This window comes from Pseudophryne corroboree, chromosome 8 (genome assembly GCF_028390025.1).
Source record: "Pseudophryne corroboree isolate aPseCor3 chromosome 8, aPseCor3.hap2, whole genome shotgun sequence".
NCBI lineage: Eukaryota > Metazoa > Chordata > Amphibia > Anura > Myobatrachidae > Pseudophryne > Pseudophryne corroboree.
Window position 1 is genome coordinate 27,474,276 of NC_086451.1, and position 18,919 is coordinate 27,493,194.

General features: G+C 55.0%; 1 protein-coding gene across 1 annotated transcript in view; it reads left to right on the forward strand.

Annotated features, from left to right (window-relative positions):
• The first annotated feature begins 479 nt into the window (after positions 1-479).
• Positions 480-18,919, forward strand: part of LOC134948251 (properdin-like) — a 44,775-nt gene continuing 26,335 nt past the window's right edge. Inside the window, exons 1-2 of the mRNA XM_063936120.1 lie at positions 480-784; positions 8,035-8,185. Coding sequence (XP_063792190.1) covers positions 721-784; positions 8,035-8,185 — 215 coding nt within the window. The 5' untranslated portion in view covers positions 480-720. The remainder of the gene's footprint in view (positions 785-8,034; positions 8,186-18,919) is intronic.

An 18,919-nucleotide genomic window follows, 5' to 3' on the forward strand; every position in this document is an offset into this window, starting at 1 on the left:
GATTCGGTTTTTTTCACGGCCGCTAATGCACTTTCACGGTAGAGATTTCAAATACGAATGCATAGTAAATTACCGAGTTGTATACCTAAACAGCCGCGTTTGACCGATGGTGTATTCATTCGTATTTTTTAACTTTGACTAAATACGAATGCCCTCAACACTGCCGAGATTTGAGTTTAGTAAATTCCCGAGATGACACTTTGAAGAAAAAACACAAAATCGGTCAAAATCGGGAGCTTAGTAAATATACCCCATGGTGTCTATCTATTGACTGTCTAACTAGACACTGTCTATCTTTTATACCACACCCCTGCTTTTTGTGGTTGAAAAATAGGCATGTGCTGCATTTCCCGTAGAAACAGTCAAATATGCATTGATAAATAGGCCCCTTATACTGTAAATATATGTTTTAGCCAAACCTCCTCCTCTCACTTCCCCCTGTCTAGTTCTCTATTCATTTCACAACATATCCAATCACAGGTCCACCCTCTTCTCTGTAGATGAGACATTGATCTGGCAGCTATCAGCCTCATCGGCTGTGTAAACAAGTAGGAAGAAGGGGTGGAGGGTCTCTTATATGTGGCCGATGTACAGAGTTACACACACAGGACGGGAGAGCTTGTGTAATGCAGACATTATAGGGGGAGATACAACACAGACCTTCGCACAGCGCCTATAGGAGAATCTGCGTGTGGTAACCTCCATACCTGTACACCCACCATGGTTCCTGTCCTCTTGCTCGTAAAGATTGCTTTTGGGGCGCTGCTTGGCCTTCAGCTTCCAGGTGAGTTATTTTTATATTCCTTCAAATGATTCTTAATTCTACACTAAAACATAACTGTTCATCTCTACAGTGTAGCATTAAACGGCATTCATATAATATTAATGATGAATATAGGGGGACATTTACTAAGCAGTGATAAGAGCGGAGAAGTGAGCCAGTGGAGAAGTTGCCCATGGCAACCAATCAGCACTGAAGTAACATCTATAGTTTGCATACTATAAAATGATACAGAGCTGCTGATTGGTTGATTGGTCAACATCTCCACTGGCTCACTTCTCCGCTCTTATCACTGCTTAATAAATGTCCCTAAGTTTTGCTCCAGACCAGTGTTCTCTATGGACAGTTGGCCGGTTTTCTCTAAAGAAGTCGAAACATAATCAAGTAAAGCCCCCCTTTATTACCGATCTGTGGCGTTATTCCCCCCGACCCCGCGTTGTATTTTCAGTAGTGATGAGCGGGTTCGGTTTCTCGGAAACCGAACCCCCCGAACTTCACCCATTTTACACGGGTCCGAGGCAGGTTCGAACCTTCCCGCCTTGCTCGGCTAACCCGAGCGCGCCCGAACGTCATCATCCCGCTGTCGGATTCTCGCGAGATTCGGATTCTATATAAGCAGCCGCGCGTCGCCGCCATTTTCACTCGTGCATTGGAGATGATAGGGAGAGGACGTGGCTGGCGTCCTCTCCGTTTATTGTTGAACTTGATTGCTTTATTGCTTAATTGTGGGGAGGACTTGGGAGCAGCTGTTAGGAGGAGTACAGTGCAGAGTTTTGCTGATAAGTGACCACCAGTTTTATCCGTTCTCTGCCTGAAAAAAACGCTCCATACCATATCTGTGCTCAGTGTGCTGCATAATATATCTGTGCTGAGTGCTCACACTGCTTAATTGTGGGGACTGGGGAGCAGCTGTATTATATAGCAGGAGTACAGTGCAGAGTTTTGCTGACAGTGACCACCAGTATACGTTGTCTGCCTAAAAAACACTCCATATCTGTGCTCAGTGTGCTGCTTTATTGTGGGGACTGGGGACCACCAGTATAATTAATATTATATAGGAGGAGTACAGTGCAGAGTTTTGCTGACCAGTGACCACCAGTATACTATATATAGCAGTACGATACGGAAGGCCACTGCTGTGCCTACCTCTGTGTCGTCATTAAGTATACTATCCATCTACATTCTATACCTGTGGTGCATTTTAGTTTTGCAGTTTGCTGACACAGTGACCACCAGTATACTATATATAGCAGTAAGATACGGAAGGCCACTGCTGTGCCTACCTCTGTGTCGTCATTAAGTATACTATCCATCTACATTCTATACCTGTGGTGCATTTTAGTTTTGCAGTTTGCTGACACAGTGACCACCAACATACTATATATAGCAGTACGATACGGAAGGCCACTGCTGTACCTACCTCTGTGTCGTCATTAAGTATACTATCCATCTACATTCTATACCTGTGGTGCATTTTAGTTTTGCAGTTTGCTGACACAGTGACCACCAACATACTATATATAGCAGTACGATACGGAAGGCCACTGCTGTGCCTACCTCTGTGTCGTCATTAAGTATACTATCCATCTACATTCTATACCTGTGGTGCATTTTAGTTTTGCCGTTTGCTGACACAGTGACCACCAACATACTATATATAGCAGTACGATACGGAAGGCCACTGCTGTACCTACCTCTGTGTCGTCATTAAGTATACTATCCATCTACATTCTATACTTGTGGTGCATTTTAGTTTTGCAGTTTGCTGACACAGTGACCACCAGTATACTATATATAGCAGTATGATATGGAAGGCCACTGCTGTGCCTACCTCTGTGTCGTCATTAAGTATACTATCCATCTACATTCTATACCTGTGGTGCATTTTAGTTTTGCAGTTTGCTGACACAGTGACCACCAACATACTATATATAGCAGTACGATACGGAAGGCCACTGCTGTGCCTACCTCTGTGTCGTCATTAAGTATACTATCCATCTACATTCTATACTTGTGGTGCATTTTAGTTTTGCAGTTTGCTGACACAGTGACCACCAGTATACTATATATAGCAGTACGATACGGAAGGCCACTGCTGTGCCTACCTCTGTGTCGTCATTAAGTATACTATCCATCTACATTCTATACCTGTGGTGCGCCTCTTTTTTTCTTTGCATCATGTGCTGTTTGGGGACAATTTTTTTGAAGTGCCATCCTGTCTTGACACTGCAGTGCCACTCCTAGATGGGCCAGGTGTTTGTGTCGGCCACTTGTGTCGCTTAGCTTAGTCACACAGCGACCTTGGTGCGCCTCTTTTTTTCTTTGCATCATGTGCTGTTTGGGGACAATTTTTTTGAAGTGCCATCCTGTCTTGACACTGCAGTGCCACTCCTAGATGGGCCAGGTGTTTGTGTCGGCCACTTGTGTCGCTTAGCTTAGTCACACAGCGACCTTGGTGCGCCTCTTTCTTTCTTTGCATCATGTGCTGTTTGGGGACAATTTTTTTGAAGTGCCATCCTGTCTTGACACTGCAGTGCCACTCCTAGATGGGCCAGGTGTTTGTGTCGGCCACTTGTGTCGCTTAGCTTAGTCACACAGCGACCTTGGTGCGCCTCTTTTTTTCTTTGCATCATGTGCTGTTTGGGGACAATTTTTTTGAAGTGCCATCCTGTCTTGACACTGCAGTGCCACTCCTAGATGGGCCAGGTGTTTGTGTCGGCCACTTGTGTCGCTTAACTTAGTCACACAGCGACCTTGGTGCGCCTCTTTTTTTCTTTGCATCATGTGCTATTTGGGGACAATTTTTTTGAAGTGCCATCCTGTCTTGACACTGCAGTGCCACTCCTAGATGGGCCAGGTGTTTGTGTCGGCCACTTGTGTCGCTTAGCTTAGTCACACAGCGACCTTGGTGCGCCTCTTTTTTTCTTTGCATCATGTGCTGTTTGGGGACAATTTTTTTGAAGTGCCATCCTGTCTTGACACTGCAGTGCCACTCCTAGATGGGCCAGGTGTTTGTGTCGGCCACTTGTGTCGCTTAGCTTAGTCACACAGCGACCTTGGTGCGCCTCTTTCTTTCTTTGCATCATGTGCTGTTTGGGGACAATTTTTTTGAAGTGCCATCCTGTCTTGACACTGCAGTGCCACTCCTAGATGGGCCAGGTGTTTGTGTCGGCCACTTGTGTCGCTTAGCTTAGTCACACAGCGACCTTGGTGCGCCTCTTTTTTTCTTTGCATCATGTGCTGTTTGGGGACAATTTTTTTGAAGTGCCATCCTGTCTTGACACTGCAGTGCCACTCCTAGATGGGCCAGGTGTTTGTGTCGGCCACTTGTGTCGCTTAACTTAGTCACACAGCGACCTTGGTGCGCCTCTTTTTTTCTTTGCATCATGTGCTATTTGGGGACAATTTTTTTGAAGTGCCATCCTGTCTTGACACTGCAGTGCCACTCCTAGATGGGCCAGGTGTTTGTGTCGGCCACTTGTGTCGCTTAGCTTAGTCACACAGCGACCTTGGTGTGCCTCTTTTTTTCTTTGCATCATGTGCTGTTTGGGGACAATTTTTTTGAAGTGCCATCCTGTCTTGACACTGCAGTGCCACTCCTAGATGGACCAGGTGTTTGTGTCGGCCACTTGTGTCGCTTAGCTTAGTCACACAGCGACCTTGGTGCGCCTCTTTTTTTCTTTGCATCATGTGCTGTTTGGGGACAATTTTTTTGAAGTGCCATCCTGTCTTGACACTGCAGTGCCACTCCTAGATGGGCCAGGTGTTTGTGTCGGCCACTTGTGTCGCTTACCTTAGCCATCCAGCCACCTCGGTGCAAATTGTAGGACTAAAAACACCCGAATCCAAAACACACCCGAATCCGACAAAAAATTTTCGGTGAGGTTTTGCCAAAACGTGTCCGAATCCAAAACACGGCCGTGGAACCGAATCCAAAACCAAAACACAAAACCCGAAAAATGTCCGGTGCACATCACCTATTTTCAGTGTGCTGTAAACAATCGGGGGTCCCAATACTGAGATGAACGCACGCCGGCTGTGGTCACCCCATGCATTGCGTGCATGGAGGTAAACATGTATAGTCGCCCGTATGCAAAGTTGTTCGCACCTCTGCGGCCAGGGTGTAGTATGGTTTGCCGGCGGCCAGGCTCCCGGCGACCAGCATACCGGCGCCGGGGAGCCCGACCGCCGGCATACCGACAGTGTGGTGAGCGCAAATCAGCCCCTTGCAGGCACGGTGGCGCGCTACGCACGCCACGCTGTTTTATTCTCCCTCCAGGGGGGTCGTGGACCCCCACGAGGGAGAATACCTGTCGGTATGCCGGGTGTCGGGATTCCGGCGCCGGTATACTGGACATTCAGCATACTGAAGACCACCCCTGCGGCCAGACCGGCCCTGTCTGTATGTTTGGTGTCATAGCTGCCATCACTACCAGAGCACACCAGCCCTGCTTTGTGCAAATGACACGCGTGCGTTCATCTCTACGCAGCTCGCAATTATTATAATCTAAAAAATATATATTATTAATATTTTGGAGCCCACTTTGGGGCGTAACGCAATCACTTTACTTTGGCACATGCACAGCTGTGGGAACAGAATGAGGTAATTGAGAGCGATCTGAGGGGAAAATATGCAGTAGATTGGTGTGTTTGTGATGCCTCACCAGTGTACCCAGTGCTGGATTTAGGCCATACCTGCCTACTCTCCCGGAATGGGCGGGAGGCTCACGAAAATCGGGTGACCCTCCTGCCCCCCCCCCCCCCCCTCCCCCCCGGAAGAGCAGGCAAGTCTCCCGATTTTTTAGGGGCAGCCCACTTAGTGAGTAAAGTGGGCGGTCCGGGCAGTCGATGATGCGATTCTTGCAGAATCGCGTCATCATAGTAACGCCCCCTGCTGTATAATGCCGGTAATTACATAGCAGGAGGCATGGCTTAAATGAAGTGCCGCGATAACCCCTCCCCTGTTCCGCCTCCACCCGCCCCTGTTTTGCCTCCGCCCGCCCCCTATCCGTGTCATAACCCCGCCCCGCCCCCCTGCTGAGCCGACCTGGCTGCTCTCTCCCGGAGAGAGCAACCAGGATGTCAGCATGTATGATTTAGGCTTTGGTAGGCCCGGGGCACATAACACTGAAACATTTGGGAGGCAGGTATCAGGTTATTGTGTGCAAACCTTAAGAGCGTACATGAAAAGGGGCGTGGCCCCACCCCCATTTTATGTTACGCAGGGTGTGTACATCCCTTCTGCTGCTAGGCTTGACCTTGCCTCATGCAAATAGGTAGGGAGGGGGGGAAGAAGAGCGCTCCCTCCCTAACTATCCTCCCCGTGGGACACTGCAGCACACACATATAGTGGCGTCACAAGGCGTGTGCGGCTCCTCCGCAGTGACAGGAGCCAGGTGCTGCAGTGTGAAATTCTGCTACAGCACCCGGCTCTTGTCATAGCAGAGGAGCCGACAGCGCACGGAGACCGTCTCTGGGGGCGTGCCCAGCATCTCCGGAGATGCCCCCAGAGTGACGATTTCAGGATCCCCGTGAAGCCACGCCCCCTGTCTGTAAGGCACACCCCCTTTTTGCCGCGGCAGGAGATCAGGGGTGCGCACCGGGTGTCACCACACCCGGTGACGCCTCTGCACACATATACACATACGTACAGCCACACACACTTATATGTACTGTTACACACCGATACACGTACGTCTCTGGGGGCGTGCCCAGCATCTCCGGAGATGCCCCCAGAGTGACGATTTCAGGATCCCCGTGAAGCCACGCCCCCTGTCTGTAAGGCACACCCCCTTTTTGCCGCGGCAGGAGATCAGGGGTGCGCACCGGGTGTCACCACACCCGGTGACGCCTCTGCACACATATACACATACGTACAGCCACACACACTTATATGTACTGTTACACACCGATACACGTACGTCTCTGGGGGCGTGCCCAGCATCTCCGGAGATGCCCCCAGAGTGACGATTTCAGGATCCCCGTGAAGCCACGCCCCCTGTCTGTAAGGCACACCCCCTTTTTGCCGCGGCAGGAGATCAGGGGTGCGCACCGGGTGTCACCACACCCGGTGACGCCTCTGCACACATATACACATACGTACAGCCACACACACTTATATGTACTGTTACACACCGATACACGTACGTAGTACTACGTACATAGGGGTAAATTTGCCCAGGTTGGAGCTTTTTCTCATAACTGGTGAAGTTGCCCATAGCAACCAATAAGATTCTATCTATTATTATATCTAGAAGCAGCTAGATAAATGTTAAGTAGAATATGATTGGTTGCTGTGGGGCAACATCACCAGTTCTAAAAAAAAACTCCCACCTTAGTAAATTTACCCCATAGTCTGTAAGGCACACCCCCTTTTTGCCGCGGCAGGAGATCAGGGGTGCGCACCGGGTGTCACCACACCCGGTGACGCCTCTGCACACATATACACATACGTACAGCCACACACACTTATATGTACTGTTACACACCGATACACGTACGTACGTACGTACGTACGTACGTACGTACGTACGTACATAGGAGTAAATTTGCCCAGGTTGGAGTTTTTTCTCATAACTGGTGAAGTTGCCCATAGCAACCAATTAGATTCTATCTATTATTATATCTAGAAGCAGCTAGATAAATGTTAAGTAGAATATGATTGGTTGCTGTGGGGCAACATCACCAGTTCTAAAAAAAACCTCCCACCTTAGTAAATTTACCCCATAGTGCCACATACATAGTCATACACGTACATATGTACAGTCACATACAGTACTGTGCAAAAGTTTTAGGCAGGTGGGGGGGAAATGCTGCAAAGTAAGATGGCTTTCAAAATTAGAATTGTTAATATGTTATTAGCAAAATGCAAAGTGAATGAACAGAAGAGAGAACTAAATCATATCATTATTTGGTGTGACCAACCTTTGCCTTCAAAACAGCAACAATTCTTCTAGGTACACTTGCACACAGTTTTTGAAGGAACCCAGCAGGGAGGTTGTTCCAAACATCTTGGAGAACTAACAACACATCTTCGGTGGATGTAGGATTGCTCATATCCTGAAAAAAATCACTGAACTGCAGCCGCCCTTTACATTACACTACTGCTTACAGGGCAGCAGATTTTCACAGAAATATGGCAGCGCTCAGTAAGAAACGTACAGATATGTTGTCTCAAAACAGTTGTTCTGACATCAAAAGCTTGATAACATAAAACAAAAAGTTTTAAATCAGATCTTCTCTAATCTCCATAGGGTCAGACGCGGTGCAGTGCTACAGCCAGGTCAACAGTGTGAGTGGAGAGTGTGAGAGGTACCTTGGTGACGGAGTGTCCGATGAAGATTGTTGCTTGAATATCAACTATGGTTACAAGAAGGATGGAAACTCTGCCTGCCAAGCCTGCCGGTGAGAGACGTGTGCCCAGATCACTGACATTCACTAGATGCATGTATGACCCTGAAAATTGTGCTCTGTATAGTCCTGATTCAGGTCCAGACGTATGTGCAGCACATGTCTCTCTATCACCCCCTCTCCCCGAGGTCTCTCTATCACCGCCTCTCCCCGGGTCTCTCTATCACCCCCTCTCCCCGAGGTCTTTCTATCACCCCCTCTCCCCGGGTCTCTCTATCACCCCCTCTCCCCGAGGTCTCTCTATCACCCCCTCTCCCCGGGTCTCTCTACCACCCCCTCTCCCTGAGGTCTCTATATCACCCCCCTCTCCCCGGGTCTCTCTATCACCCCCTCTCCCCGGGTCTCTCTATCACCCCCTCTCCCCGAGGTCTCTCTATCACCCCCTCTCCCCGAGGTCTCTCTATCACCGCCTCTCCCCGGGTCTCTCTATCACCCCCTCTACCCGAGGTCTCTCTATCAACCCCTCTCCCTGAGGTCTCTCTATCACTCCCTCTCCCCGGGTCTCTCTATCACCCCCTCTCCCCGGGTTTCTCTATCACTCTCTCTCCCGGGATCTCTCTATCACCCCCTCTCCCCGAGGTCTCTCTATCACGCCTCTCCCCGAGGTCTCTCTATCACCCCCTCTCCCCGAGGTCTCTCTATCACCCCCTCTCCCCGAGGTCTTTCTATCACCCCCTCTCCCCGAGGTCTCTCTATCACTCCCTCTCCCCGGGTCTCTCTATCACCCCCTCTCCCCGAGGTCTCTCTATCACCGCCTCTCCCCGAGGTCTCTCTATCACTCCCTCTCCCCGAGGTCTCTCTATCACTCCCTCTCTCCGGGTCTCTCTATCACCCCCTCTCCCCGGGTCTCTCTATCACCCCCTCTCCCCGAGGTCTCTCTATCACGCCTCTCCCCGGGTCTCTCTATCACCTCCTCTCCCCGAGGTGTCTCTATCACCCCCTCTCCCCGGGTCTCTCTATCACCACCTCTCCCCGAGGTCTCTCTACCACCCCCTCTCCCCGAGGTCTCTCTATCACCGCCTCTCCCTGAGGTCTCTCTATCACTCCCTCTCCCCGGGTCTCTCTACCACCCCCTCTCCCCGAGGTCTCTCTATCACCGCCTCTCCCTGAGGTTCTCTATCACCCCCTCTCCCCGGGTCTCTCTATCACCACCTCTCCCCGAGGTCTCTCTATCACCCCCTCTACCTGAGGTCTCTCTATCACTCCCTCTCCCCGGGTCTCTCTATCACCCCCTCTCCCCGGGTTTCTCTATCACTCTCTCTCCCGGGATCTCTCTATCACTCCCTCTCCCGGGTCTCTCTATCACCCCCTCTACCCGGGTCTCTCTATCACCCCCTCTCCCCGGATCTCTATATCGCTCCCTCTCCCGGGTCTCTCTATCACCCCCTCTCCCCGGGTCTCTCTATCACTCCCTCTCCCCGGGACTCTCTATCACCCCCTCTCCCCGGGTTTCTCCATCACTCCCTCTCCCCGGGCCTCTCTATCACCCTTTCTCACTGGGTCTCTCTCTCACTCCCTCTCCCTGGGTCTCTCTATCACCTCCTCTCCCCGAGATCTCTCTATCACCCCCCTCTCCCCAGATCTTTCTATCACTCCCTCTCCCGAGGTCTCTCTATCACCCCCTCTCCCCGGGTCTCTCTATCACTCCTGTCCCCGGGGCTCTCTATCACCCCCTTTCCCCTGGTCTCTCTATCACGCCCTCTCCCCGGGTCTCTCTATCACGCCCTCTCCCCGGGTCTCTCTATCACCCCCTCTCCCCGGGTCTCTCTATCACCCCCACTCCCCTGGTCTCTCTATCAACTCCTCTCCCCGGGCCGCTCTATCACCCACTCTCCCTGGGTCTCTCTCTCACTCCCTCTCCCTGGGTCTCTCTCTCACCCCCTCTCCCTGGGTCTCTCTATCACGCCCTCTCCCCGGGGTCTATCTATCACCCCCTCTCCCTGGGTCTCTCTATCAACTCCTATCTCCGGGTCTCTTTATCACCCCTCTCCCCGGATCTCTCTATCACTCCCTCTCCCGAGGTCTCTCTATCACCCCCTCTCCCCGAGGTCTCTCTATTACCCCCTCTCCCTGGGTCTCTCTATCACCCCCTCTCCCTGGGTCTCTCTCTCACTCCCTCTCCCTGGGTCTCTCACTCACCCCCTCTCCCTGAGTCTCTCTATCACCCCCTCTCCCCAAGGTCTCTCTATCACTCCCTCTCCCGAGGTCTCTCTATCACCCCCTCTCCCCGAGGTCTCTCTATTACCCCCTCTCCCTGGGTCTCTCTATCACCCCCTCTCCCTGGGTCTCTCTCTCACTCCCTCTCCCTGGGTCTCTCACTCACCCCCTCTCCCTGAGTCTCTCTATCACCCCCTCTCCCCGGTGTCTCTCTATCACCCCCTCTCCCTGGGTTTTTCTATCACCCTCTCACCCGAGGTCTCTCTATCACTCCCTCTCCCCGGGTCTATCTATCACCTGCTCTCCCCAGGTCTCTCTATGACCCCCCTCTCCCTGGGTCTCTCTCTCAACCCCTCTCCCTGGGTCTCTCACCCTCTCTCACTGGGTCTCTCTCTCACTCCCTCTCACTGGGTCTCTCTCTCACCCCCTCTCCCTGGTTCTCTCTATCCTCCTTCTCCCCGGGTCTCTCTACCACACCCTCTCCCCGGGTCTCTCTCTCATTCCCTCTCCCCGGGTTTCTCTATCACCCCCTCTACATGGGTCTCTCTCTCACTCCCTTTCCCTAGGTATCTCTTTCTCCCCCTCTCCCTGGGTCTCTCTATCTCCCCCTCTCCCCGGTTCTCTCTATCCTCCTTCTCCCCCGGTCTCTCTACCACCCCCTCTCCACGTGCCTCACTAACACCCCCCTCTCCCTTGGTCTCTCTCTCATTCCCTCTCTCCGTATCTCTCTATCACCCCCTCTCCCCGGGTCTCTCTATCAACTCCTATCCCCGGGTCTCTCTATCACCCCTCTCCCCGGATCTCTCTATCACTCCCTCTCCCCGAGGTCTCTTTATCACCCTCCTCTCCCTGGGTCTCTCTATCACCCCCCTCACCCTGGGTCTCTCTATCAACTCCTATCCCCGGTTCTCTATCACTCCATCTCCCCAGGTCTCTTTCTCACTCCCTCTCCCTGGATCTCTCTCGCACTCTCTTTCACCCCCTCTCCCTGAGGTCTCTCTATAACTCCCTCTCCCCGAGGTCTCTCTATCACCCCCTCTCCCCGGGTCTCTCTATCAATCCCTCTCCCCGGGTCTCTCTATCACCCCCTCTACCTGGGTCTCTCTCTCACTCCCTCTCCCCGGGCCTCTCTAACACCCCCTCTCCCTGGGTCTCTCATTCCCTCTCCCCGGGTGTCTCTATCACCCCCTCTCCCCGAGGTCTCTCTATCACCCCCTCTCACCGGATCTCTCTATCAACTCCTATACCTAGGTCTCTCTCTCTCACCCCCTCTTCCTGGGTTTCTCTATCTCCCCCCTCTCCCTGGTTCTCTCTATCCTCCTTCTCCTCGGGTCTCTCTACCACCCCCTCTCCCCGGGTCTCTCTACCACACCCTCTCCTCGGGTCTCTCTATCACCCCCTCTCCCCGAGTCTCTCTATCACACCCTTTCCCCGGGTATCTCTATCACCCCCTCTTCCCGGGTCTCTCCATCACCCCCTCTCCCCGGGTCTCTCTATCATCCTCTCACCCCAAGGTCTTTCTATCAACCCCTCTCCCCGGGTCTCACACTGTCACCCCCTCTCTCCAGGTCTCTCTGTCACCCCCTCTCCCCGGGTCTCTCTATCACCCCCTCTCCCCAGGTCTCTCTATCACCCCCCTTTCTCTTGGTCTCTCTCTCACCCCCTCTCCCTTGGTCTCTCTCTCACCCCCACTCCCTGGGTCTCTCTCTCACTCCCTCTCCCGGGTCTCTCTATCACCCCCTCTCCCCGGGTCTCTCTATCAACTCCTATACCCGGGTCTCTCTCTTTCACCCTCTCTCCCCGAGGTCTCTCTATCAGCCCCTCTCCCCGGGTCTCTCTATCACTCCCTTCCCCGGGTCTCTCTATCACTCCCTCTCCCTGCGTCTCTCTCTCTCACTCCATCTCCCCGGGCCTCTCTATCACCCCTTCTCCCTGGGTCTCTCTCTCATTCCCTCTCCCCGGGTCTCTCTATCACCCCCTCTCCCCGGGTCTCTCTATCACCCCCTCTCCCCGAGGTCTCTCTATCACCCCCTGTCCCCGGGGATCTCTATCACCCCCTCTCCCCTGGTCTCTCTATCACGCCCTCTCCCCGGGGTCTCTCTATCATCCCCTCTCCCCGTGTCTCTATATCACCCCCTCTCCCCGGGTCTCTCTATCACCCCCTCTCCCCAGGTCTCTCTATCACCCCCTGTCCCCGGGTCTCTCTATCACTCCATCTCCACTGGTCTCTCTATCACGCCCTCTCCCCGGGGTCTCTCTATCATCCCCTCTTCCCGGATCTATCTATCAGCCGCTCTCCCCAGGTCTCTCTAGCACCCCCCTTTCTCTGGGTCTCTCTCTCACCCCCACTCCCTGGGTCTCTCTCTCACTCCCTCTCCCTGGTCTCTCTCTCACCCCCTCTCCCTGGGTCTCTCTATCACCCCCTCTCTCCCCGGGTCTCTCTATCAACTCCTATACCCGGGTCTCTCTCTTCACCCTCTCTCCCCGAGGTCTCTCTATCAGCCCCTCTACCCAGGTCTCTCTATCACTCCCTCTCCCCGGGTCTCTCTATCACTCCCTCTCCCCAGGTTTCTCTCTCACACCATCTCCCTGGGTCTCTCTTTCACCCTCTCCCCCCGGGCCTCTCTAACGCCCCCTCTCCCTGGGTCTCTCTCTTACTCCCTCTCCCCGGGCCTCTCTAACACCCCCTCTCCCTGGGTCTCTCTCTCATTCCCTCTCCCTGGGTCTCTCTTTCACCCCCTCTCCCCGAGGTCTCTCTATCAACTCCTATCGCCAGGTCTCTCTATCACCCCTCTCCCCGGTTCTCTCTATCACCCCTCTCCCCGGATCTCTCTATCACCCCCTCTACCTGGGTCTCTGTCTCACTCCCTCTCCCTGGGTCTCCCTCTCACCCCCTCTCCCTGGGTCTCCCTCTCACCCCCTCTCCCTGGGTCTCTCTATCTCCCCCTCTCCCCGGTTCTCTCTATCCTCATTCTCCCAGGGTCTCTCTACCACCCCCTCTCCCCGGGTTTCTCTACCACAACCTCTCCCCGGGTCTCTCTCTATCAACCCCTCTCCCTGGTTATCTCTATCACCCCCTCTCCCCGGGTCTCGCCATCACCCCCTCTCCCTGGGTCTCTCTATCATCCTCTCACCCTGAAGTATTTCTATCAACCCCTCTCCCCGGGTCTCACTCTGTCATCCCCTCTCTCCGGGTCTCTCTATCACCCCTTCTCCCAGAGTCTCTCTGTCACCCCCTTTCCCCGGGTCTCTCTGTCACCCCCTCTTTCCCGGGCCTTTCTAACACCCCCTCTCCCTGCGTCTCTCTCTCTCACTCCCTCTCCCCGGGCCTCTCTATCACCCCTTCTCCCTGGGTCTCTCTCTCATTCCCTCTCCCCGGGTCTCTCTATCACCCCCTCTCCCCGGGTCTCTCTATCACCCCCTCTCCCCGAGGTCTCTCTATCAACTCTTATTCTCGGGTCTCTCTATCACCCCTCTCCCCGTATCTCTCTATCACTCCCTCTCCCCGAGGTCTCTTTATCACCCTCCTCTCCCTAGGTCTTTCTATCACCCCCTCTACCTGGGTCTCTCTCTCACTCCCTCTCCCTGGGTCTCCCTCTCACCCCCTCTCCCTGGGTCTCTCTCACCCCCTCTCCCCTGTTCTCTCTATCCTCCTTCTCCTCGGGTCTCTCTACCACCCCCTCTCCCCGGGTCTCTCTACCACACCCTCTCCTCGGGTCTCTCTATCACCCCCTCTCCCCGAGTCTCTCTATCACACCCTCTCCCCGGGTATCTCTATCACCCCCTCTTCCCGGGTCTCTCCATCACCCCCTCTCCCCGGGTCTCTCTATCATCCTCTCACCCCAAGGTCTTTCTATCAACCCCTCTCCCCGGGTCTCACACTGTCACCCCATCTCTCCAGGTCTCTCTGTCACCCCCTCTCCCCTGTTCTCTCTATCCTCCTTCTCCCCGGGTCTCTCTACCACCCCATTCTCCCCGGGTCTCTCTACCGTACCCTCTCCCCGGGTTTCTGTCTATCACCCCTCTCCCCGAGTCTCTCTCTCAACCTTTGTTCCCGAATCTATCTATCAGCCGCTCTCCCCAGGTCTCTCTAGCACCCCCCTTTCTCTTGGTCTCTCTCTCACCCCCTTTCTCTTGGTCTCTCTCTCACCCCCTCTCCCTTGGTCTCTCTCTCACCCCCACTCCCTGGGTCTCTCTCACTCCCTCTCCCTGGTCTCTCTATCACCCCCTCTCCCCGGGTCTCTCTATCAACTCCTATACCCGGGTCTCTCTCTTTCACCCTCTCTCCCCGAGGTCTCTCTATCAGCCCCTCTCCCCGGGTCTCTCTATCACTCCCTTCCCCGGGTCTCTCTATCACTCCCTCTCCCCAGGTCTCTCTCTCACTCCATCTCCCAGGGGTCTCTCTGTCACCCCCTCTCCCTGGGTCTCTCTATCACCCCCTCTCCCCAGGTCTCTCCATCCTCCTTCTCCCCGGGTTTCTCTCTATCACCCTTTCTCCCCAGGTCTCTCTATTACCCCCTCTCACCGATTCTCTCTCTCACCCACTCTCCCCAGGTCTCTCTCTGTCACCCCCTCTCCCCGGGTCTCTTTCTGTCACCCCCTCTCCCCGGGACTCTCTATCACCCCCTCTCCCCAGGTCTCTTTCTGTCACCCCCTCTCCCCGGGTCTCTTTCTGTCACCCCCTCTCCCCCGGGTGTCTCTGTCAACCCCTCTTCCCGGGTCTCTCCATCACCCCCTCTCCCCGGGTCTCTCTATCATCCTCTCACCCCAAGGTCTTTCTATCAACCTCTCTCCTCGGGTCTCACACTGTCACCCCCTCTCTCCAGGTCTCTCTGTCACCCCCTCTCCCTGGGTCTCTCTATCACCCCCTCTCCCCAGGTCTCTCTATCACCCCCTGTCCCCGGGGATCTCTATCACCCCCTCTCCCCTGGTCTCTCTATCACGCCCTCTCCCCGGGGTCTCTCTATCATCCCCTCTCCCCGTGTCTCTATATCACCCCCTCTCCCCGGGTCTCTCTATCACCCCCTGTCCCCGGGTCTCTCTATCACTCCATCTCCACTGGTCTCTCTATCACGCCCTCTCCCCGGGGTCTCTCTATCATCCCCTCTTCCCGGATCTATCTATCAGCCGCTCTCCCCAGGTCTCTCTAGCACCCCCCTTTCTCTGGGTCTCTCTCTCACCCCCACTCCCTGGGTCTCTCTCTCACTCCCTCCCCCTGGTCTCTCTCTCACCCCCTCTCTCCCCGGGTCTCTCTATCAACTCCTATACCCGGGTCTCTCTCTTTCACCCTCTCTCCCCGAGGTCTCTCTATCAGCCCCTCTCCCCAGGTCTCTCTATCACTCCCTCTCCCCGGGTCTCTCTATCACTCCCTCTCCCCAGGTTTCTCTCTCACACCATCTCCCTGGGTCTCTCTTTCACCCTCTCCCCCCGGGCCTCTCTAACACCCCCTCTCCCTGGGTCTCTCTCTTACTCCCTCTCCCCGGGCCTCTCTAACACCCCCTCTCCCTGGGTCTCTCTCTCATTCCCTCTCCCTGGGTCTCCCTTTCACCCCCTCTCCCCGAGGTCTCTCTATCAACTCCTATCGCCAGGTCTCTCTATCACCCCCTCTACCTGGGTCTCTGTCTCACTCCCTCTCCCTGGGTCTCCCTCTCACCCCCTCTCCCTGGGTCTCTCTATCTCCCCCTCTCCCCGGTTCTCTCTATCCTCATTCTCCCAGGGTCTCTCTACCACCCCCTCTCCCCGGGTTTCTCTACCACAACCTCTCCCCGGGTCTCTCTCTATCAACCCCTCTCCCTGGTTATCTCTATCACCCCCTCTCCCCGGGTCTCGCCATCACCCCCTCTCCCTGGGTCTCTCTATCATCCTCTCACCCTGAAGTATTTCTATCAACCCCTCTCCCCGGGTCTCACTCTGTCATCCCCTCTCTCCGGGTCTCTCTATCACCCCTTCTCCCAGAGTCTCTCTCTGTCACCCCCTTTCCCCCGGTCTCTCTGTCACCCCCTCTCCCCGGGCCTTTCTAACACCCCCTCTCCCTGCGTCTCTCTCTCTCACTCCCTCTCCCCGGGCCTCTCTATCACCCCTTCTCTCTGGGTCTCTCTCTCATTCCCTCTCCCCGGGTCTCTCTATCACCCCCTCTCCCCGAGGTCTCTCTATCACCCCTCTCCCCGTATCTCTCTATCACTCCCTCTCCCCGAGGTCTCTTTATCACCCTCCTCTCCCTAGGTCTTTCTATCACCCCCTCTACCTGGGTCTCTCTCTCACTCCCTCTCCCTGGGTCTCCCTCTCACCCCCTCTCCCTGGGTCTCTCTCTCACCCCCTCTCCCCTGTTCTCTCTATCCTCCTTCTCCTCGGGTCTCTCTACCACCCCCTCTCCCCGGGTCTCTCTACCACACCCTCTCCTCGGGTCTCTCTATCACCCCCTCTTCCCGAGTCTCTCTATCACACCCTCTCCCCGGGTATCTCTATCACCCCCTCTTCCCGGGTCTCTCCATCACCCCCTCTCCCCGGGTCTCTTTATCATCCTCTCACCCCAAGGTCTTTCTATCAACCCCTCTCCCCGGGTCTCACACTGTCACCCCATCTCTCCAGGTCTCTCTGTCACCCCCTCTCCCTGGGTCTCCCTATCACCCCCTCTCCCCAGGTCTCTCTATCACCCCCTGTCCCCGGGGATCTCTATCACCCCCTCTCCCCTGGTCTCTCTATCACGCCCTCTCCCCGGGGTCTCTCTATCATCCCCTCTTCCCGGATCTATCTATCAGCCGCTCTCCCCAGGTCTCTCTAGCACCCCCCTTTCTCTGGGTCTCTCTCTCACCCCCACTCCCTGGGTCTCTCTCTCACTCCCTCTCCCTGGTCTCTCTCTCACCCCCGCTCCCTGGGTCTCTCTATCACCCCCTCTCTCCCCGGGTCTCTCTATCAACTCCTATACCCGGGTCTCTCTCTTTCACCCTCTCTCCCCGAGGTCTCTCTATCAGCCCCTCTCCCCAGGTCTCTCTATCACTCCCTCTCCCCGGGTCTCTCTATCACTCCCTCTCCCCAGGTTTCTCTCTCACACCATCTCCCTGGGTCTCTCTTTCACCCTCTCCCCCCGGGCCTCTCTAACACCCCCTCTCCCTGGGTCTCTCTCTTACTCCCTCTCCCCGGGCCTCTCTAACACCCCCTCTCCCTGGGTCTCTCTCTCATTCCCTCTCCCTGGGTCTCCCTTTCACCCCCTCTCCCCGGTTCTCTCTATCACCCCCTCTCCCCGGATCTCTCTATCACCCCCCTCTACCTGGGTCTCTGTCTCACTCCCTCTCCCTGGGTCTCCCTCTCACCCCCTCTCCCTGGGTCTCTCTATCTCCCCCTCTCCCCCGGTTCTCTCTATCCTCATTCTCCCAGGGTCTCTCTACCACCCCCTCTCCCCGGGTTTCTCTACCACAACCTCTCCCCGGGTCTCTCTCTATCAACCCCTCTCCCTGGTTATCTCTATCACCCCCTCTCCCCGGGTCTCGCCATCACCCCATCTCCCTGGGTCTCTCTATCATCCTCTCACCCTGAAGTATTTCTATCAACCCCTCTCCCCGGGTCTCACTCTGTCATCCCCTCTCTCCGGGTCTCTCTATCACCCCTTCTCCCAGAGTCTCTCTCTGTCACCTCCTTTCCCCGGGTCTCTCTGTCACCCCCTCTCCCCGGGCCTTTCTAACACCCCCTCTCCCTGCGTCTCTCTCTCTCACTCCCTCTCCCCGGGCCTCTCTATCACCCCTTCTCCCTGGGTCTCTCTCTCATTCCCTCTCCCCGGGTCTCTCTATCACCCCCTCTCCCCGAGGTCTCTCTATCACCCCCCTCTCCCCGGGTCTCTCTATCAACTCCTATTCTCGGGTCTCTCTATCACCCCTCTCCCCGTATCTCTCTATCACTCCCTCTCCCCGAGGTCTCTTTATCACCCTCCTCTCCCTAGGTCTTTCTATCACCCCCTCTACCTGGGTCTCTCTCTCACTCCCTCTCCCTGGGTCTCTCTCTCACCCCCTCTCCCTGGGTCTCTCTCTCACCCCCTCTCCCCTGTTCTCTCTATCCTCCTTCTCCCCGGGTCTCTCTACCACCCCATTCTCCCCGGGTCTCTCTACCGTACCCTCTCCCCGGGTTTCTGTCTATCACCCCTCTCCCCGAGTCTCTCTCTCAACCTTTGTTCCCGAATCTATCTATCAGCCGCTCTCCCCAGGTCTCTCTAGCACCCCCCTTTCTCTTGGTCTCTCTCTCACCCCCTCTCCCTTGGTCTCTCTCTCACCCCCACTCCCTGGGTCTCTCTCTTACTCCCTCTCCCTGGTCTCTCTATCACCCCCTCTCCCCGGGTCTCTCTATCAACTCCTATACCCGGGTCTCTCTCTTTCACCCTCTCTCCCCGAGGTCTCTCTATCAGCCCCTCTCCCCGGGTCTCTCTATCACTCCCTTCCCCGGGTCTCTCTATCACTCCCTCTCCCCAGGTCTCTCTCTCACTCCATCTCCCAGGGGTCTCTCTGTCACCCCCTCTCCCTGGGTCTCTCTATCACCCCCTCTCCCCAGGTCTCTCCATCCTCCTTCTCCCCGGGTTTCTCTCTA